Source organism: Erpetoichthys calabaricus, chromosome 3 (genome assembly GCF_900747795.2).
Source record: "Erpetoichthys calabaricus chromosome 3, fErpCal1.3, whole genome shotgun sequence".
Classification (NCBI taxonomy): Eukaryota; Metazoa; Chordata; class Cladistia; order Polypteriformes; family Polypteridae; genus Erpetoichthys; species Erpetoichthys calabaricus.
Window position 1 is genome coordinate 478,270 of NC_041396.2, and position 20,881 is coordinate 499,150.

General features: G+C 55.5%; 1 protein-coding gene across 1 annotated transcript in view; it reads left to right on the top strand.

Annotated features, from left to right (window-relative positions):
- rab3gap2 (RAB3 GTPase activating protein subunit 2 (non-catalytic)) overlaps positions 1-20,657 on the top strand; it is a 36,226-nt gene extending 15,569 nt beyond the window's left edge. The window contains exons 14-35 of the mRNA XM_028796309.2: positions 1,588-1,798; positions 2,506-2,649; positions 3,933-4,015; positions 4,954-5,018; positions 6,093-6,183; positions 8,783-8,910; positions 10,940-11,159; positions 11,239-11,336; positions 14,058-14,163; positions 14,315-14,475; positions 17,103-17,295; positions 17,398-17,541; positions 17,640-17,746; positions 17,843-17,909; positions 18,068-18,138; positions 18,223-18,258; positions 18,348-18,422; positions 18,508-18,726; positions 19,078-19,167; positions 19,277-19,480; positions 19,631-19,789; positions 20,137-20,657. Coding sequence (XP_028652142.1) covers positions 1,588-1,798; positions 2,506-2,649; positions 3,933-4,015; positions 4,954-5,018; positions 6,093-6,183; positions 8,783-8,910; positions 10,940-11,159; positions 11,239-11,336; positions 14,058-14,163; positions 14,315-14,475; positions 17,103-17,295; positions 17,398-17,541; positions 17,640-17,746; positions 17,843-17,909; positions 18,068-18,138; positions 18,223-18,258; positions 18,348-18,422; positions 18,508-18,726; positions 19,078-19,167; positions 19,277-19,480; positions 19,631-19,789; positions 20,137-20,289 — 2,825 coding nt within the window. The 3' untranslated portion in view covers positions 20,290-20,657. The remainder of the gene's footprint in view (positions 1-1,587; positions 1,799-2,505; positions 2,650-3,932; positions 4,016-4,953; positions 5,019-6,092; positions 6,184-8,782; positions 8,911-10,939; positions 11,160-11,238; positions 11,337-14,057; positions 14,164-14,314; positions 14,476-17,102; positions 17,296-17,397; positions 17,542-17,639; positions 17,747-17,842; positions 17,910-18,067; positions 18,139-18,222; positions 18,259-18,347; positions 18,423-18,507; positions 18,727-19,077; positions 19,168-19,276; positions 19,481-19,630; positions 19,790-20,136) is intronic.
- Positions 20,658-20,881: the final 224 nt, after the last annotated feature.

Consider the following 20,881-nt stretch of genomic DNA (forward strand, 5'->3'; position numbering starts at 1 on the left):
TGACATTTACCTGTCACAGGTGTCCAGCTGTGCCCCCCACCTGTGATCACGATGAACTCATTTTAAAGCCCCCGCCTCGATCTGCTGGACTGGTTGATTCCCTTCATCGTTTCGCACACTTTGGTCAGTCGTGTCTCCTCCTAGGGCTCCTTTATACTGCAGCCTGGCATCAGGAAAGGCATCTGGTGTAGAATTTTGCCAGATCAACATGCGGGCATCAATACAGATTTCCATACTGGATCAGTTGAGGCCCCGGGTTAACAATGGCTGCCAACAGGGTACCCACCGTGTGGCACGTCAAAGTATCCGAGAGAGAGAGAGGTTAGGAGCATGTGCGGGCACAGCACCACAGGTAGGAAATCCAAATGTGACATCTGAGAAGGACCTGGGAGTCGTCATAGCGGGCAGAAGTGATGAAGACCTCGAATGAGCGAGACGTTAGGTTGTGTAGCATCATGAGGTCACAGTGCCCTGACGAGGTACCCACAGTTGTTGTCTCCAGCTTACAGAGCCACACTGGGCAGAGTCCAGCGGAGATGAAGAGGTGACGTGATACTGAAGGGGCTTAGTGCAGTGGACCCCCAGCCGTACTGCAGGTAGAGGTCTAGCGAGGGTCTCCATATTACAAAAAGAGGAGAGGCCTGGGCTGTGAGATGAAGAGGGAGGGATGTGACGGGAGGAGGAGGCGGGCCTTTGGGGACCTTCAGGTCTCGACGCGATGTCATTATGATGGAGTCGAGGCTGGTGGTCCTTGTCACAGTTGTTTGAATGTTAAAGCCAATGGCAGAACACCACTGAGACGTTCACACGTTTTAAACCCAGCAGACCCTCACGACTTCCCATCTCGACTTTCTGGTATCCTCAGATATGGGGACGGAGGAAACCGCAAGACAAGGATTTTACTTTTCTATTCTGTACATTAAAGAACCTCCAACAACAAATCAAATAAATGAATTAAGATAATGAAGAAACAGTAGAAAGGACAGTTGAATAAAACAGTAGCGCCTCCGGTTAGGGGAAATGGAAATCTGCGTTAGGGTGAAGTGAAGTGAAGTGAAGCACACGCGGGTTAGCGCGTTTACACACACAACTCCAGAGATGGCACTTTCAGACTCGTCGAGGTTCATCAAAATCTCAAGGTGACCCCTCCAGAGCCATCACATGACTCCCCCTCTGGTCTCCTCTTCACCCCCAGGCCTTCATCATCGGTACACTCTGGCGCCCCCACCGGGTTGGACCCCTGACCAGAGTGGTAATCTAACCTCTGTGTGTCACGGCCACGCGTATCCGATTGGGGTACAAGTGTCAAGTCGTCCTCACAGTGACGTCGGTCATCAAGGTGGTGACATGCCATCCAGATGGCCCACCGTCCCTGCTGGCCGCTCTGACTCTGAATTACCTTTTGGTATTTTATGAACCTTCCGTTTCCGAGTCCTTGGGTCGCCGCCTGGTCAGAGTATTAAATAGAAGACCCGGGGTCCGAGGACGTTGAGCGCTGTGTCTGAGCACCAATGTTACCCGGCGGACGCCTGCCTCGTTCATTTGCCTTAATGCCTCCTGTTGCCACCTTTCTGCTTTCTTTTTCAGGGTATCGAGATGCCCAGGTGGGCTGGATTCAAGCTGCCGAGGCGTTGCAGGAGCGTGAATCCGGGCACAGACCTTCACCTTCGTCACCTCGGGGTCCGGGACGTGTGGCTCAGTTCCTGATTATTTATGCCCCTCGAAGGGGGATCCTAGAAGTTTGGGGCACTCAGCAGGGCCCTCGTGTTGGCGCCTTTAATGTTGGGAAGCACTGCAGGTAATTGAGAACAAGAGAAGCGAAATGGCGGCTCATCAGTCCCAGTCGATGACATTAAGGTGACACGGAGTGGCTTATTGTCATAGAAAGGCACAGAAAAGAAAAAGTGACATTCAAAACAAATAGCACTGAAACTCCTGGGCACAGGGTGGGTCGTTCAGATCTGTGGGCCCTGAAGCTCTAGATTTGAAGATGGCCTCCTCATGGTGCTCTGGGCAGGCTTGGCTGGCGCTGGCACCAGAATATGGCAGACGAGTCGTGTAGAATCTGCACTTCAGCCGTCCCCTGACTGCTCCTCCCTGGTCACTGCAACTAGGGCCATGTGTCACCTGGAAGATCAACAAGACCCCATGAGCAGGCAGAAGGCCTATCTGGGACCTCCGTCGGGGAAAATCAGCGAAAAACTCTTAGTGCTCCACCCAGAGAGGCTTGTCATGGGGGGGGGGGGGGCTGACCGAACATAAGGGCCCACCATCAGAGGGGGGGGCACAGACCCTTTAGTAAGGAGTGGGCCTTCTGTAGGTGAGGCTGTCAGGGGGTCAGCGAGGGGCCCGACGTGAAATCCTTGGCTTTGTTCCTAATGCCAATGTAAAGTCGGTTGGTTGGTTTTCTATTCTAACTACTTACTCACAATGAAATGTTTGTGCCAATGATGAGGAGACCTGTATGTGCCAGCTGTGTGATGCCCATCTTGTCTCCTGTTCCAGGCTGCTGTATCCTGGCTATAGGATCATGGGACTGAACAATGTGACCAGCCAGGGGTGCCAGCCTCATACCCAGCAAGTCTGCCTGGTGGACGCGACCACCGGGACCCTGCGAACGGTCAGCGTGCCTTTCCACTTGGCACTCAGGTTAGCGGCTTGCATCTGTGAAGTGATGTGTGATGTGGGACGTGAGCGGCATGATGCCAACGGTGGTGGTGGCTGTAAAGCTTCCGTCCACACCCTACAGCCAATAGGGTGCCACAGTACTTAAAGGCTTCTGATACAAGCCAATCCCAAACAGCCGTACTTCAGACCAATGGGGGCTCAGAATACCCCAAAGCCTCGTATTAAGGTCAGTAGATTGGCTTCCGTGCAGGGCGTTGACCGAGAGGGTCCTGCAGACTCCCTTGTAAAATTACATGGAGACCAGGTCCTTAATGCCACACAGATAAAGACAACAACATCCAAAGAGGGCACACATGCCAAGAAAATCGGGTGCTTCCTGGCTGAGTGACCGTTGGCCTATCGTGACCCCCATTAACCACAACATCCCTGGGGTCCGCCTCGGTTTGCATAGCAGCGTGACATGTCTGTGGGTGATGCCACCTCCCTCGCCCTGCCCCGAGACATCCATCCATGGCAATGAACAGCATCCCGACTGGAGCTCTGCCTTCACACCATTGGCGCTTAAGCTCCGCGCCCACAGTTTGTGACAAATGGACCCGTTCAGTGAGGACTGGCAGAAAGTCAGGAGTGTTGAGGAATGTGGGCCTTTGTTTTGTGTGTTTTCAGGTGGGTCGTCGTGTGGTGGGTGCGGATGTCAGGGAAGGCCCCAACCTCACCGATGTTCTCCGCACATTTTGCCACCCTGTTTTTTAGCCATTGCTGACATTGTGTATCATGGTTGCTAGGAGGTGTGGGTCATGTGATGAGCCGTAATCATCTCATCCAAGATGGTGGACGACCCCCTCGGCCTGTGGGCTTCACGTTTTAACAGCTGTGACTCCGCCTCTCCTGGTCACTTTATTCACCACCCCGCTGGTCAGCCATCTTTAAAACTGTCTTGGCAGAACACTCTGATTAGGGAAAGTACGGGGAACAAAAACTAAGAGACCACCGGCGCCCCGTTAGGGCCGGGCTAACTGGGATGTGCGTTCAGCTGGGCATCTTGAAGGGAAGGCCACTGGGCTGTCACGATGAAGAGCCCTCAGACCTCCGCACACACCTGGGGGGTTATGGCTGCTTTGGGTCCGGCCTACGCCAAGAGCCTCGGTGCCCATCACTCGCTCTTTAGGCTGGTGAATGTGAGTGATGGCAGTCAGGCTGTTCACACGATTTGACAAGATGCCCTCTAGCATTGCTCTGTGGAACACCTGGGGGGCTGTGAAAGGCACTTTATTTAACTGGCCCCTTCATTTTGTTTTGGGCAGTGACAAGAAGAGCGAGCGAGCTCGAGATGTGCACCTGGTTAAGAAGCTCTCTGCTCTGCTGAAGGCCAAGGAGCTGTGCCAAGGTAAGCAGTGGCACATCCCATGATCCTCCTGTCAGATGTTGCTCAGGTGCCGACACGCGTACTCGCGGTGCAGTGCGAGATGGTGGACGGTGTGGAGCTGGCGTGCCCACCTCCTGGGCTCTCCTCCCACGATGCCAATGAGCTGTGAGACTGGCTGTGAATGTGGGTTTGTGGGCGTCCTGTCCACAGCTGGCTTCATCTTTGTGCCCAGTGCTGCCAGGGCAGGTTCTTGGCCCCTGTGAATCTGAATTGGGTGGGCTCAGATGGACTTTATCATCCCGCCGGAAAATTTGTGTGCAACAGGAAAGCCTAAAATGTAAAGAATGGTTACAAAGACACTAGAAGAGATGCCAAGACCCAAAAAGTGCCCACCAGTGTTACCGCAGATACACACACACACACTCAAGATTCAGATCACGTGGGTTTGCTTTGGTTGTTTTAAGTGTAATGTAATGTTACAGATCCCCTCCCCACCTTATATAACACAGTGTGGCATAGCGACTGGGGCACTGGGCATTAAACCACCAGACCATGTCACCTGCCTGTGCACCAACTGTTAGAAAATCCAAATATGGCAGCAATCGACCCCTGAGCTCGTCAGTTGCCTTGGCTGTGCTTGTCATGGAGTGCAGCCTGACCAGCCTGTCTGATCCTCCGTGTGTCGCTGGCATTCCTGCACATGAGGGCTCAGCGATGACCCGAGTAGGCAGTGCCCAGGTATGTTCTGTTTGGTGCCTTTCACTGCCCGTCACTTCACTGCTCATCCAGCCTGGCGCTTTGGCTCCTTAGATTTGCCTTCAGACTTCACAGAGCAGCACATGGCAGCTGCCATGAAGATGTGGCAATGAGAAGACTGCAGTGGGGACTTTGGTGTCCTTTCTCGATCCGATTGGCGGGTCACTTGAGCCTGATGGGCATTTGTTTGTCTGTTTGTACAGAAACCCTGCAGAAAGAAGCGACTGGCATCCTCCTTGACATCAAGTACCCGGCCATTAAGAAGCAGGTAGGTGCCATGGTTTATAACCCTCCCCGAACCCTTCTGCCATCTGGGCATCGCCCCCTCCCTTTACAGGACTGAGCGTTTTCCTTAATTTCATTTGAAACCAATGGAAGGTAAAAGCTGAGCACCAGCAGAGAGGGCAGTCTTGGGGTGGACATGATGCCCGCGGTCCGACTCGTGGCCTACTGCCTGGCAGGGCTTTGAGGAAGGTCAAAGATGAGGAGACATTCAGCGCTAAACTACAAGTCTTCAAAGCCATCACCAGAGTGACAAAAGTGACAGTTGTGACCACAAACAAGAAAGCAGGCAGCACACGTCAAAGAACTGCCCAGACTGGCAGGTGTCGCACAGGGTGCCCTTTGTGCCATCGCGCCACTGCCATGCTTAAGGGTGTGCTGCCCAAGTTTGTGACTCGCGCCAAGTGTGGCGCCTGGCAGTGTGACCGAAGGAGCTCAGTGTTGGTCTCATCGGATCTTCTTCTCTTTCGATAATTTCTCCTTCACCCCTCATAAGTATTTTGACCCGCTTTAGGGGTCGAAGCGCACCATCCATTTGTAACAATGGTGACAATTCCCTGGCAGCGCCATTTTGTTTGTCTTGTTTTTGCGAACGGTTGCTATGCTGTTTCTAAGAAGGGGGTCCGCCCAGAAGTGACGTTTCCGGGTCGAGAGTGTAAAGGTCGTGTGGTGCACTTCCTGCTTGTTGTGCCCACCAGACCCCCGCGCTGTTTAGGGTTTTTTTTTTTTTTTTTTTTTTTGCCATTCACAGTTTGGCTTGTGTGGTCCTTTTTTATTTTTTTGTCACCAAACGTTGTTTCCTGTCACCCGTCCCGAGCTCTGCTTACTTAACGTTTAGTCTTATTGATTGTGACATCTCAAAGCCGCTGCCCCCTCGTGTCGCCCGCCTGGCTGACTGTAGTGGAGATTTTTCCTATTTGGCTGTGACTGGTGAAGCCCCCCGGGCAGCCTGTCCTATCAAGGCTTCAGAGTCGTCACTGGCTAAGCGAGGGGCAGACCTGCTGAGGGGCTTCGTCTGTGGGACTCCTTTGTGAACGCCGCTGTGTTTTGTCGTTGGCAGGCACTGGAGACGCTCCTCTCCAACAAGAAGGTGTCCCATTCATCTCTGAGCGGCATCGTGGAGACCCTCCTGGGTACCCTCCAAAGCCAGGGTAAGTCCTGTCGTTGGCACCTTCACCCTCTGCTGTGTGCGGGTACTGGTGGAGCCTGCAGTCCGATGTTAACAGCCGGCCATTGGCTGGCGAGTGTGAAGGTGGTGGTGCCCACTGCTGTGACAGGGCACGGGGGGGGGTCTGAAGCTGCTATTTCAAGGGTACAAATGATGCTACTGGTCACATGTTGGGATTTTTGGGGAAACTGAAATCCAAAGCGATGCTGTAAGGTGTGACCACTGGGGGGGTGCTCTCGTGCCCTCAATCCCATCTTGGCAGAACGGGTTCGGGGGGGGGCGCGACTACTTAAAGATCAGACACCGTAGCTAATGTTCTCGCCTTCCTCTTCTTCACTCCGACGCCAAGCTCACCTGGCTAAGCGAAGGGGGCTTCCCTGAAAGGGGGGTCACAGCCAACTGGAGGAGCAACACTTTGACCCTTTGGGTCCCTCCCTGACCGGGATGGCATCTGGTCCTCCTTAGGCCACCTTCACCTCTCTGTCAGTGACAGGAGAAGATGGCATCTCGGCCTGCTGTCGGGGTAGCGGTCCTGACCTGCTCCTGGCTTGCTGTGTGGGCAGTGGTCTCAGTCGGCTTCCTAATGGCACAAAAAAATAAAAGCCATCAGTGACCCAAAGAGCCCTCCAAATACAAAAGTCCCTCAAATGTCAGAGAAGGCCACAGGCCTGGCTACTCCAAAGTGACAAAATTACCCAAAAAGCAAAATCCATCAAGAAAGAGTGAAGGGGAGTCAATGCCCCCTGAGAAGAATGCAGTCCAAGCCCCCCCACTGTTCGCCCGAAACCTGTGCCATCTTCTGGTGGCAATCGTGTAGAGATGGAACCTTTAGTTTATGGCCTCGTGCTTTTAAACTCTTAGTTAGCCCCTGCTATACCTACCTTTCACCACCCTGCCATCTCAACTGGCAGTAAAGCATCCAATTTTCTCTGGTGGCACTGGGGAGTCGTCCTTCCTGGTGATCAGTTTGCCAGTTGAGGCCTCCTGGCATTCCAGCCTGCCTTCCATCTCCTTGGTTGTCTCTCTCTCTCTCGGACTCTGTTTCCCCAGCACCCTCCTTTTTCTCCTTTTTGCCCCTTAAGATGCCCGTCTCCACTTCCTATTCTTTACTCTGTCAGTCAAACTACAGATGCCCTCTATTCGTCTCGCAGTGGTCTTGTGATTTTGCTTCACTGGCTTTTCCTCTTTCTTGGCAAAACAAAAATACCCTCGAAAGTCTCTGCCACCCTCTGGAGGGCTGCGTGAGTGAATTTTATGGGCAACCTAACAGTTTGTTTTCAGAGTTTGTCAAATGGGGGACTGCTAAGTGGTGACACCCGTGAAGTGCCAAAGTGTCCCCAAAAGAGACCCGGTCGCCTCTCATAGCTGAATGACTCATTTCTGCCAGCGGAGTGGCTTTGCTCAAGTCGCCATCAGCCAGGCTGCAAAGATGAAGACTGAAGTGCCAACCACAGAAGGAAGAGGCAAAGTGAGACCACGAAAGGGTGCAAAAAATCTAAAGAGGCTCTGAAATACCAGTAGGCACCACTGGGTCAGGAAGTGGCAGACGACCGCCAACAACCAGTCCTGGCATAAAGGTGGCAGGCCATGGGGCAGAACTTGGTGCCCAAGCAAGAGCTGTAAGGGGAGGGAGCCCTCTGGGACAGTGACCCATTGAGGAGGATGACGACGAGTAAGAAGACGTTAGTCAGGAATAGCCAAAGAAGGGGAAATGGCAGGCGCTGACCGCAGTGCATGATGGGGGAACGGCTGGGAGGTGGGAGAAGGTTTTGTGAGCCTTGGGACCGAAACTGGGTGAGCAGCTGCACATGGGGAAGGTCCAACGCTGCCAGTGCCTACACTGAGGTGGGCATCATCTGCAGGGACTGGCAGTCTGGGTAAGATGGGGGGAAGGAAGGATGGAACTAAAATACTGCAAGGCCTGGGAGAAGGTTCAGCAAGACCCCACTGACCCCCAAGTGTCCTCCAGTGGTCTTGTCCGAGTCCTGACCTCAACCCCGTTAAGAAGCGGTGGAGGTCTGAGGGCGCCAGCAGACCAGAGCAGGCCCTCCTAAATGCCAGGCCCGCTTGTGTGTTTGACCAGTATGCCACTCTGAGACCACTTGGGTCGTCTGTTAAGATCTTCTTGGAGGAATAAGGGGCTGAATAGTTTTAAAATTAAACAGTGGCGAGGACCTTTGCCAGGCCTTGTCATTTCAAGGTGCCAACTCCCAGTATTTTGTCGACTTGACGTTTTCTCCTGGGGGCTCCCCTGTCCCACTCGGTCATTCGTGTACCACAGACCATGGCGACACGTCTTTATAGGCTCATTGTCCTCTTTTTGGCCCGTTTTTTGGTGCCATTCGACGCATTTTGAATTTTGCCCTACTTTTTTATTTCATTTTTTTGCCCACACTTTGGAGTGATTGAGCAAACAGTGCGCCCATTAGCACCATCTCATAGACTGGCCTGGGTGCCCAGTAAGGTCTGCTGTCTCGTCACCTTTGACGTAGTTGTGTTTCTCCAGTCTGCCCACACGTCGTCATGCTGAAGGTGGGTCGTGTTATCATGTCCTGCTCTGACCCTGCTCTTCTCCCTTCCAGACCCCGACGGTGTGGACGAGGCGCTGTGCCAGTTGTGCTCCAGTCAGCTCAAGTTACTGCGGCTCTACGGCACCATTGAGAAGATGCACGCTGAGGGACAGGAGGAGGACGCCACTGCCCCGGACTCGGTGAGCATGGCACCTTTGTTTCGGTTCACGTCATCTTTGAGTGGCCCTGCCACACAACTCCACACGCAGGTCTTTGGGTGGGCAAGTGGCAGAGCCCCAGAGCTGTCGGGTGCAGGGTCAGTCGCTTTGAGCACTTTGGGTGACAGCTGGCACTTCCACTGTCCTCTTTGCCTCATTTCTGCAAAGTGGCATCCAGTTGACTGATGAAGGTCCCTAAAGCCCACCTGCCCACCACATGACTGGGTCACCATGTGTTCAGGGGCCACCATGTTTCAGTGGCTGGCAGGGACACTGATGCCAGTAACCTCCCGTGTCAGGTCTGGCCTCGTCTGCAGAGCCATGGTGAGCCTGTGTAAGGCGCTATATAAAGTGAGTGTAGCAACTCTACAACAGAAAAGGCGGGGGGCTGCCGTCGGAAAAGCCCCTCGTTAACGGCAAACCGAATCCTGTGGTCTTGACCTTCTTTTTATTGTTAACGCTTTGTGCTCGGCTTTGGCAGTGGTGGTCCGTGGCATTGGCACTCTTACATTCCACGCCCGTCTCCTGAAAGAAAGTGGGTGACGGACCACCTTTGGTGTGCAGACGCACAGAGAGCAGCGCGACAGAAGAAGAAAATGTGTGGAGTTGGCAGAAAAAGGGCAAGCTTGCTGTGAGCCCCTCATGGTCACCCCTTTGAACCAATCGGAGCTGTCTGGGTGGAGACAGTCGAGTCTCATTGGCATGAGATGAACTGCCAGTCGTCAAAGGGCACAAATTAACCAACAGGCATAGCTTGAATATTTAAAGATGGCCCCATGTTCTTTATTGACATTGCCAAAGACGAGAGAGCCAGCTGAGCCCCCAGAAAGATGGTACCAGGTGGCCATCTCCTGAGTCCTTGGTGCCCCTACCTCTGTTATGAGACGTCTTCTGCTTGACGGAAAGTCCCTGAAGGCGGGCACAAACATCCAAAGGGCTTCATTCAGGCTGACTTGGGTGAGGGGGCTCATCCCGTCCACGACGTCAGCCAGATGCTAAACTGAGAAGGAAGACCCCCACAGACGTAAAAGAGAGAAGCAAGATGGACCTCTTAGGAGGTGAAATCAAACCCCCCTGTGAAATACATCAGAATGTTGGGGGGCCTCTGGTGCAAGGACTGCGCTCCCCTTTGTCTAAGAATGTGGTGTGGACTGAAACATCAGGGGTCCTTCAGCAGGACTCCCACCTAAAAGAACAGACAGACTGGCCAGCCTGACCTCAGTCCAACTGGAAAATCTGGAAAAGGAAGAACGAGAAAGAAAGAGAGAGTGAAAGAGAGAACCCTGCAGACGCTCACAAAGGGGAGAGAAGCTTCTAGAGGGCGACAGGAAATGCTTGGCTTTGGGGCAGGGTGCACGTCGTACCCGCCAGGCTGGATCTGAATGAAGTAAACACCAAGAGAAGCTGCAGGTTTAACTTTGGACACAGAGCTGGTGAAGGAGGTTCATGGATTTTCAGATGAACCAAAGCTGAGAGCAGGACCTCCGGGGTCTGCCTGGAGTTAACACACCTCACCTCGGGCAGCCTGAGCCCAAACTCAACAGGCCGGCGTGAATAGGCCCCCACTGGGGGGCAGCCACGTTACTCTGAATTGTCTCAAATACAGAAAGTGGGAGAGGATGAGTGTAAACCTCTGTGTGCAGGAGATAAAGGCAAACGTTAAGAGTCGGACGAAGTCGAGAAGAAGCCGAGCGTTTCCTCTTCAGGTGTTCAGGTCCAAATCTGCAAACCCAAAAAAAAACAACAAGGAGCATAAACTCCACAATTCAAACAATGCTTGCAATGGCGGTCCGCACGGTGGCCCTCGGCCAGGAGGCTGTGACGTCACACTGGCCCCACCCGTCCCTCCCGTTTGGGTCTGGGACATTGAACAGCCACATGCAGACCAAATGAGGGCCGCCGTCCCTCTGAAGTCTCCGGTGGGCGCCCTGTTGTCCTGAGCGCTGTGTGTGAATGTTGGGATGTCGTGTGACTTCCTCTTAGCTGGCTGACCTTCTCCTGTCTTCCTCAGGACCTTTCCTCTGTGCTTCGACTCGGTCAGGCTGACCTTCTGCGCCTTCAGTCCATGCTGCAGCGCTACGGGGAGGAAGAGGAGGGCCGGCGGCCCACCGTCACATTCAGCGAGGACCTGCAGGCCGAGCTGCCGCTGCACAGCTTCCTGTCACACCTGGAGGTCGACGGGGCCTCGGTGAAAGTGTCTCGAGGGCTGGCGGACGATGGCGGCCATCTTGGTAGGGCACAGACCGGACCCCCTTTTACTTTGTTTGTGGCCTTGACTTGCTGGCGTCTTCATTGTCTTTTCATTTGCAGGGAGTTTGCTGTTCTGGAAATGCGTCACCGGAGAAAGCAGCCCAGACGGCGTGTGCAGGACCCTGCGGGATGCTGGGATGGTCCCACAGCAGCTACTGGTGAGAGCTGGGAAAACCCTGGGGGTCTGCTGTGGGTGTTGTGATGTTACTGTGTGTGTCGTGTGCGGCTTATGGTTAAAGGGTGGCAGTTGGCTTTGGCGACGGACACTTGGCCTGTCCCAGCTTTGACCCCCGCGCAGTTCTTCTCCTTGGAAGTGCAGCAGGAGGGCTGATGGGACGGACAGTCAGTGCTGTTTGAGGTGGCCCAAGTGTCCTTTGGAGATGTGACATTTACGTGAGCGTCGTCAGCTCTATAACGCATGTCAGGCTGTCAGATCAGAGGCAACGCAACCTCTGCCAACATGAGGCTGACCTGCAGCCGATAAAAGTCACACATGTTATTGGGTATGGGGGGGGGGGGGGTCAAGAGACATGGAGCTGAGGTTGGGCCTTGGGGGGGCCGCACACAAGTGATCTGCGCTTCACCGAGTGCCGTGACACATTGTGCCCAAATAGAGAATCGGGACGTATGAAGGTGCCAGTTTATGAAGTGATTAACGTAAATGGAGACCAACAACGTCTGCCATTAAGTCGTCGTTGAGGAAGGAGCGAGTCCTGGAGACCTCCGCCCGCCACAGTCTGAGGATTCCAAAGCCCTCAGTATCTCGGATGAGCAGGGACCCCCAGTGCCACATCAAGATACCGAGACCCAGAATAGGGGAGGCCGTGTGAATGTCGTATTCCTTACATTGTGCACCACAGAGTCGCAGCGTGCGCGGCTAATCGGCAGCTCTAGGCAGGGGGTGCCAATCCAAACAGCCGCTTTGGGGTCCCCCCGTTAATGGATTACTCGTGTAGAAGTACGCCGGCATTGGGAGATCTCCACGTGCGCCTCGTCTGTAAGTTCAGATCGGTGAGTCGGACCTCGGCCCTACACCTGAGCGGATGCCAGTGCGAGGACTCGAGGAACGGCGTGATGTGCCCACACTCGCCAGCTGTTGTAAGGACTCCAGCAGCAACAGTGACGTGAAGAGCCAGCGAGCAGCACAGCCTGCTGGGAATAAATCCAGGAAAAAACTGGACGGTGCCGCTTGTTAACGTGGGCCATTGTCACAGAGTGTGACGTGAATGACAATCTGAGCTAAATAGAAGAATAATGTGACGAGAATAACACGTTGACAAAACCAAACTAAACAAACGACGATGTGTATCGTGGGGGGCGACACTAAAACAATAACTCTGCCCGGTGGGTTATGTTTTAATGTCATTTATCACTTCATTCGTTTATTTCACCCTTCAAAGTGGAGACGGCGGGCGGGCAGACGGGTTCTCAAAACGCTGGGTTTAGATTGGTGAATCAACACTAGAGAGGGGAGGGGCACAGACGCGTCTATGAGCCACGGGATTGGCCAAGGCACGCCGAGTACCCGCTGCAAGTTGTAACTGTGGGTGCCCGCGGCGTGAGGTTGGCCTCTTTAATTCAAAATGCCGGGGGTCTGAAGGGTCTGCTGCAAATCTGGACCTCAATGGCCAACAGTTTCCATTCACTCTACCGTCCAATCAGAACCACGGCCCCCACACATGAGAGCCCACCCTCTCGGCTGTTATTTCAGGGTGCGCTTAATGTTGTGTGCAGAGTAAGAAACAAAGAGCAGCAGGAATCCAAAGCCTGAAGCACAAACCCCAAAAACAGGGCGCCCCTTCTTCAACTCCAGCGGTCTGATTAGGGGGGCCACACCTAAAAACACCAACTATGGCACAAGCAAGAAGAGTAAAATTAGTGTGAATAGCAACGATAATATTAGGAGAAAAAGCAGAATTCACATTCACACGAAAATCCGCCCCGGCTGTACCGTCACAGAGGACAAGGGGGCTCCTGCTCGGGTGGTCTTGCCTGACTGCCGAGGTCCGCCTTCCCGATACGAGCTGATCGGTCGACTGCAGTGCGGCAGCAGCAGCTTTTCTTAAAAGCCCTCTTTGTGTTCCACTGGCCAGGGGTTTGACGGTTCTCCTCTCCCTTTTGGAGATATGTAAACCTTGGCTGCTGTTGTGCTGTGCGGGCCACAGAGCCTGCTGCTCGAGTTTGGGACCAGGCCCTGCTCTTGGCGTCATGTGAGCCCAGTGTGGCGGGTTTCAAATCGGAGCTGGACGGTTCTTGTTTGGACACATCGGTGGGCAGCACCTTGTTCTCAAGACTCTTGTGCGCCACTGCCAGGTGCTATTAAAACCTAAAGCCAGTTGGGGTCTGCACAACCCCCCCCCCATAAAGAGCCACCCCTGGCCAGTCGTCCCTGCTGGTGGGCCCCAGGACTTTAACATTTTACCTTCCTGGATGTCCCCTCGCACTCCTTTGACATTTCTAGGCGTGGACCTCGGTGGGCACTGATGGACGTTCTCAGGTCTTTCTGTCTCTTAAATGACCTTTCGTTGTGGTGAAACGATGGACTCGTTTTGAAAACGCCGTTGTAACGTGAGCCGCCTCGCTTACTCTTCACCAATGCGGGTTGCCTTTGGTCTCATAAGGCGATTGGCTGATGGTTGATGCCCCCTTATTTCTAATTGAGCCCAAATGAGCGGAGCCCAGCTTTTCACACAGTCATTCTCGAGTGTTGACCGTCACCCGATATCAGATGGGAGGGGACAGTCACGGGGTGTGGTCACAGGGGCGTGGTGGGCGGTCCAGCTGCTGCTCTGCGTTCTCCGCTTCGGGCACTTTGTGTGTGGCGCTGTATTATCGGTTGACACCACGTTGTGACCTGCCATCTGTCTGTCTGTCCTTAGTCCCTCCTGCTGGCGGCCTGGTTGTCCAGAGAGAGAGACGTGCTGCAGAGTCCCGAGATGGTCATCCATCTTCACCAGCTCATCTCCTTGCTGACCTCCTTGCCAGGTGAGCCAACTGGGGGATTCCTGAAGACTTATGGGTGTGGGCTACTGGTGGCCCCCCGTCCTGTGTCATTGCTGCCCTTTTACTGGATTGTCCCGCTTTCTCATGGACGTTTGTCCCACCTTGAATGTCTTCATCTGTCTTGTGTGTGCAGGCGCCGTGGAGGACTCGTGGGACCTGCAGTCTGTGTCACCTTGGTGGCAGCTGATGCGTAGCACGTGCTCTCAGGCGGCCAGTCCGGCGGCCGCTCTCCTGGCAGCCCACGCCGGGCACAGCGTAGCCAAGTCCTTAGTCGGCGGATGGGCGGAGACCAAGGTGAGTAGACCACCGGCCATCACACGAGTCGCCATTCAGGCCCTTTAATTTCGAAGAGGAGGAGAATGAACTGAAGGTGAGAAGCCCAGGGGGAGTCAGACCACCAGGACCACCAAAGTGGGGCGTACCCTGTAGGTGATGACCCCACAGCCCTCGGTCTCTCATACATTGTGAAGCAGGCAGGCGGTGTGGGCAATCCAAGGGGCGGGGCTGGATGTTGTGACGCACACAAGTCCCCCCAGGTCTTCACTCTTTGAAGGCCACTGTACTGACGCCTGCTCAGATAGACCACCGGACCACCTGACATTTGATGAGACGCAGAGAATGGACTCTTCGGGCCGACTGCTCGCCAGTCTCATCCACCGACTCTCTCCTGAGGGACCCTCGGCTGACTTTTGAAGGTCCTGCTGCCCACCACACCACGTGCTCACTTGTTTCATGTGACTTAACGCGGAGTCGCCCTCGACCAGCTGCCTTGGGGGTCCCCGTGCTCTCGGCTTGTTCCCTTCAATCCTGTTAAATGTGCATATCGGTGTCAGGCGCTTCATTTTAGACTCGGCCCGTAATTAAAAAGAGTCAACCCGTACGTCTCATTTCAGTGTCGGGTACAATGGAGGACATGGCCTTTCCTCTCAGGACCACCCAATCCAAATTGGGGCCATTGGTGTCACTAGGGGCATCACAAGTTAAGGACCCTCGAGACTGGAGAGGCACCTAGCCGTTTGAGCCCCCTGGACAATGCTGCTGTGTTTTATTGTTTCACTCGCAGTGCCACCCCCTGGGTGGCGCGCTCTAGAAAGCTAAAGCAACAACCAGCGGCACTGACGCCATTTACAAGCAAAGATGAAGAAATTAAAATTAATAAGAAGAATAACCTGCGTGTGTGTGTGTGTGCGTATATCTAATATAATATAATATACAGTACCTAGAGTGGCCTGTGGGGGCGCTCTTACAGTCAGTCCCCAAAGGGAGGGAAGGCTTCAGGGCTCGGGAGGTGAAACTCGACCAGCGACGCAGTAAAGCAAAAACACAAAGACCCTCCACACACACACACCCCTAAAACCCACCCAATGTCCCCTCGTCCACTCTTTGCTCGTGCCAAGTGAACTCTCCTCCACACTTCATGTGATTCCAACGCTCTTGTATACCCAATGCCCGGACCACTACTGAGGGCACCTCTGCTCTCGGGTCAGTCAGGACCCCCGGGTCAGTCTGCCCAGACCTCCCTCTGGTGGCCCCAGGTGCCCCAGCCAGACTGAACCAAAGAGCCTGACCCCAATAGCAGCCTCCTGCTGCCAGCAGTTACAGAGCTGGGGAGCGGGCACTGCCCACTGTCCTTCTACAATATCTGCCTGCCTTTGTTCTCCTCTCCACCTGGTCACCCTGGCGTGGTCGAGGTTACACTTGGCCTTCTGTCCAGGACGTGTGACCCCGATCACCTTTGTGGTGTGTGGATGTCATATATAATATGAGATCTGCTCTCAGGCGGGTAGCTGGCACCATCCAGGCGGTAGGACAGCTGCCCGCCACACTTTTGGCTCTTGATAAGGTGGGAAGTTCCCGCTGGCTTCATGTGCTGCTGGGATGGCCGCCTGCCCAAGTGACCCAATGACGTCACTCGTGGCCATTTTCTTGTGAGTGGGTGGTAAACATTCAGTGATTACAGCTACAAATGAGCGTCACTGGCCCCGCCTCCTGATGCTCATTGGCCCTTTGGCACACTGGGAGGAGGACAGCAATGCGGTGCCGGTGAGGCGCGTGATTGGCACACGGCCTCCATGTGGCACGAATGTTGTGTGGCACTTTGTTTGATTTCTTCTTAGTGCCACAAGAAGCTCGCGCAGAACTGGCGTGTTTGACTTGAACTTCACATCTTCATGCCCTCCAGTCGGCCCCCCTCAGTCAGCCCTGCTGCTCACTTCATGTGACCCCAGGTGTCAAGGCGCTATATAATCCAATATCCTGTGGGTCTTGTTGAGTGCCCCGTCTCGCTGTTGACAGTGAGCCCTCGTCAGGTGACCTTGCCAGTCTGAGCCCCGCCCCACCCATTGTGATTTCAGATCGTTCCTTGACATTAAGCCCCCTCAGCTTGTAGCCCACCCTGCTCCTCTTGCTGTGGTCCTCCACTGGGATTTCACTTCTGGATGTGGCAGAGAGCAGCAGCCCAGCACTGACCCCTGGTGGCCACTCGGTCCACTCAACACCCTTTAACTCTGACGAGGCTCCTGTTCCCATAACCCGTAGCCCCCCATGTCCATGCTGTGTCATCTCCTCTCCGATTGTCCCCTTTTCTTTGGTGCCCAGCACATTAGTCAAACTTGACCTGCCCATTTGAACCTGTGCCAGCTGCTGACCAGCACAGACCCCTTCCTTCATCCTGGGATGCTTCTCATGGATGTGGACACCTGCCCCCCTTCCCTTGTCGGTCACCACATTGGCCTTCTGGGGTCTCGGTACTGTGGTCCCCTCCAGTCTTATATGTGGCTGTTCTAGAAGGTGCTGGATCAATGACTGGCATACAGGCCTTCAAGGGTTCTGGGGCCGGCCTAACGCGTGCCACACGGCCCGCCGCACCACGCACTCTGCCTTTGGCTGGTCTCCGTGCCCACTCTTGAACCTCTGCCCAGTTTCAGAGCGCCGAGGCGATGACCGACTCCTGGGAGGCTCTTTCTCTGGACCTCGAGCAGTGGGCCGTGCTGCTCCGCCAGCTTGAAGACTGCCTCCTGCTGCAGACGCTGCTCCGCTGCCACCTGCCGCCTGTTTCCTCGGCTGGCACCCACCAGAGGGTCACTGTCAGGAGCCTGCTGGAGGCGGGCAGAGGTACGGAGGGGCGCGGCCAGCTAGGTGACTAGCGAGGGGGGGGTGGGGGTGCCTGAATGTGCTTAACCGGCGTGCCCACCCCGGGTCTGCTCGTTTCCACAGGTGGTGTGGCCGACAGCGTGGCCAAGTGGCTCTTCAGACAGAATGTGTCCCCCCAGCTGCTCAAGGAGACCTTGTCACGGAAAGATGGCGCCAAGGGGCCAGAGGAGGCCACCACACTGGAGCCCCAGTTCACCAGAGTGGCTGGTGAGGCACTCTAAAGGAGTGGTCCTGTGTCACGAGGGTCCTGCTCGCTCACTGCCACGTGACGGTGACACCTGGTGGTCTTCCTCCTGTCTCCACAGAGCTCCTCCTCTCCGTGTGTGCCCAGTTTCCCTGCTCGCTGGACCCCGACGTGTTGTTCGCACACTGCTGCTGGGAGTACGTGGTGCAGTGGAACAAAGACCCTGAGGTGAGCGGATGGGAGGGCACCTGTGTCAAATGCCCGGGGGGGGGGGAACGCCGCGCCATCTGCCCGCTCACTTCTGTCCTGTGCTGCTCTCCGTAGGAAGGACGCCACCTGTCCTGGGCAGTGGACCACCTGCGCTGCATCACCAACGCCCACGTCCAGCACGGTGAGTAAGGCGGGGGGGCCGACCTCGGGGCTCTAGTCAGGTGGTCTCTGTGCTGGACCTCACTTTGGGTGTCACACAGCAATGAAATGACCTGGCTCGCCGTAAGACCCCCAGAGCATTAAAGGTCAGTGACAGGGTGACGCTGTTTTGCCCCCCAGGTGTGGCGGTGATGATGTGGAGCACCTTCATCGACAAGCGCTTCTCAGCCTGTGCCTTCCTGATGGACAAGGTGAGTGCGGGGATGGCCCTTTGGGGGGCCGGGTAATGGGGTGCCACCAGCCTCCAGGTGGGGCTGACCGTCCGTGTTTTTCAGGTGGGGAAGGCGCCCAAGGACCGGCTCTGCAGGAGGGTGAGTAGCCCCCCCGGGGGTCTCTTTGTAGTTCAGCCACTGGTCACCTTCAGTGGACAAAAGTGACTCGTGTCCTCTGTGGCCCTCAGGACATCGGGATGAGTGACCGGGCGGTGACCTCCTTCCTGGCTGCCTGCACACAGCTGCTGCAGATTCTGATGGAGGTACGGAGGGCGGGGGGGCCACGTTGTAGGTCGGGGCCCCCAGCGGACCACCGGCAGTCGTGACTGTCCATTGCTCTACCGACAGGCGGACATCGTCAGCGATGAGATGAGCGCCCCTCTCTTGGAAGTGGAAGACCCCTGGGTGTCTGTGGAGGGGCCCACTTCGATCGTGGAACTGGCCCTGGAGCAGCGCCACGTCCACTACCCGCTGGTGCACCACCACTGCGTCCTGGCGACCATCTTGTGTGGCATCATGAGGTTCTCGCTGAGGGGCGTCAAGCCGTTGGCACTTTTTGACAGCAAGGTGAGGCTCTGCCGTGGCGTTCTGCGGTTGGGAGGAGCCTGCTGCCTGTGGGTGCCCCCTCGCTAAGGGAACAGGGACACGTGGCTTGGAAATTGCAGTTGGTGACGTGGTCCTGAGGCCACCATCGCTGTGTATGCATAGGCCACCCGCTGAGCCGTCGCTCGGACCCTTGATGGCAGGCGGGCTGTTGGTGAGCGACCCCCTTGAGCTGTCGGTGTGAGGGTCCCAGTGCCCGATGTTCCTGTTGTGGGGTCCTGACCCTTACTGTGTTGGTGGGGGTGAAAGGCCATTTGGTCCTGAGGGTCCTGAGTCTCCCTGCCCACCACTCTGAATGTCACCTTTGTGTTTTAGGGGAAGAACTCCTTCTTCAAAGAGCTGACGTCCATCCAGCTGCTGCCCAGCGGAGACGTGGACCCCAACATCGTCTCTCTGCGTCAGATGGTAGGGTGCCCAGCAGATGACCTGCCTCTAGTGGGTATGGGGGGCGCTCTGCAGCAGTTTCATTGTTGGAATGAAAGCCCACCTCTTCGTCTTCCTCCCTGTCTTTCAGTTTCTGCAGAAGCTGCTGAGTGGCTGGGTTCACATTCTGCCACAGGACGGTGCCCCTGCCTCTTCAGCGCCCCCCGAGGATGAAGCCTGGCCCACCCTGGCAATCGAGCTCCTGGCACCCGCGCTGCAGGTCAGTGCCGACGTCCTCCAGCGCCACCTCGTCTGTGAGCTCTACAGCCACGGCCTGGACCTGCTCGCCGAGGAGGTGAGTTCTGTGCCCCCCAGTCCCCACATCCAGTCCCATTGTGTTTGGCAATGAGATGCCTGGGCAACTGTGCCCACCCACCCATCCTGCTGCAGGTCACGGCCCACTGTGCCCTCCCCGATGTTTAATGTTTTCTCCAACCCCCCGCAGGCCATGCTGAAGGTGGAAGACCCCGAGGTCCTGGCATCCCAGCTGCTGGTGCTGACCGGTCAGAGACTGGCATATGCCCTGCTGCACACTCAGACCAAGGAGGGCATGGAGTTGCTGGCCAGGCTGCCCCCGACGCTCTGCACCTGGCTGAAGGCGATGGTGAGTGGGCGGTGGAGGCGGGCAAGTTGGGGTGCAGATATCTCGGTATGGGGGCTCACTGGTCACAAACGAGGAACCCGAGACCCTCAAACCCAGAAGTGTGTGGAGAGACTTTGGGGGTCTCAGTGCCCTCATAGCAGTAGTTAATGCCACACAGATCCAGATATAGAAGGGGCAGTGCCCCTGAAGCAGGGCGCTATATAAGCCAACGCCTTGTTTGTATCTGCTTGGTGTGGCCGCTGTTCAGGTTGGCAGTCTTGGCACCTTCACCCTTCTGCATTGAGATCTGACTGATGTGCCCCACAATTTTTGTTAATTTTTTGTTTTCCCCTTCTGCCCCCCCCCAGGACCCTCAAGAGCTGAAGAACAAAGAGGTGCCCATTTCACGCACGGGCCGGCTGGTCACTCGGGTCATCGAGCTTCTTCCTGAGAACCACGGCCAGTACATGTTGGCACTGAACCTCATTGAGGCCGTGGAGGCTATGGTCTCGCCCGAGTGAGTGACGGGCACAGTGGCAGTAGTCTGGTGACAACCCCCCCCCTCCTTCTCTTGCCAAAGCTCAGTGCCTGGTGCCCTCCTGCAAATCCTCAGGGCTTCAAAAAAGACAGTTAGGGATGCGGGGGTCCGGGCCTCTTTGGATTGGACCTTGATACCCGCGTCCACAGCAGCCCATCCCTGCCATCTGCTTCTAGGAAGCACAGCCTTACCAGACAATGCATGGCGTGAGCGCGGTGGGCCGGAGAGTGCCCACTGCCCTCTGCGCACTTTTGTCTTCTGTTTGTTTGTTTCTCCCTTTGTGGGCAGCTGGTGCCCCTTGAATGTAACGCAGTGGGCACACCTGCTCAAGACAAATGAAGATGAGCCTCAGCTGTGTGTGTGTGTGTGTGTTTTTGGGTGGGCTTCAGAAATAACAAGACAGCACTGGCAGTTCTCACAGGGTTAGGGTGGGATACGCAGACAGGCACCCAATCACGAGGGGCAAAGCAGCAAGGCTGGGCCTGTAAGTGGGGGTCTCGTGGTGGGAGGTCCTGGCAGCAGGGTGGGGGGGCACAGTCTTCTGGGTTTGCCGAGTGCCCTTGAATATCACAGCA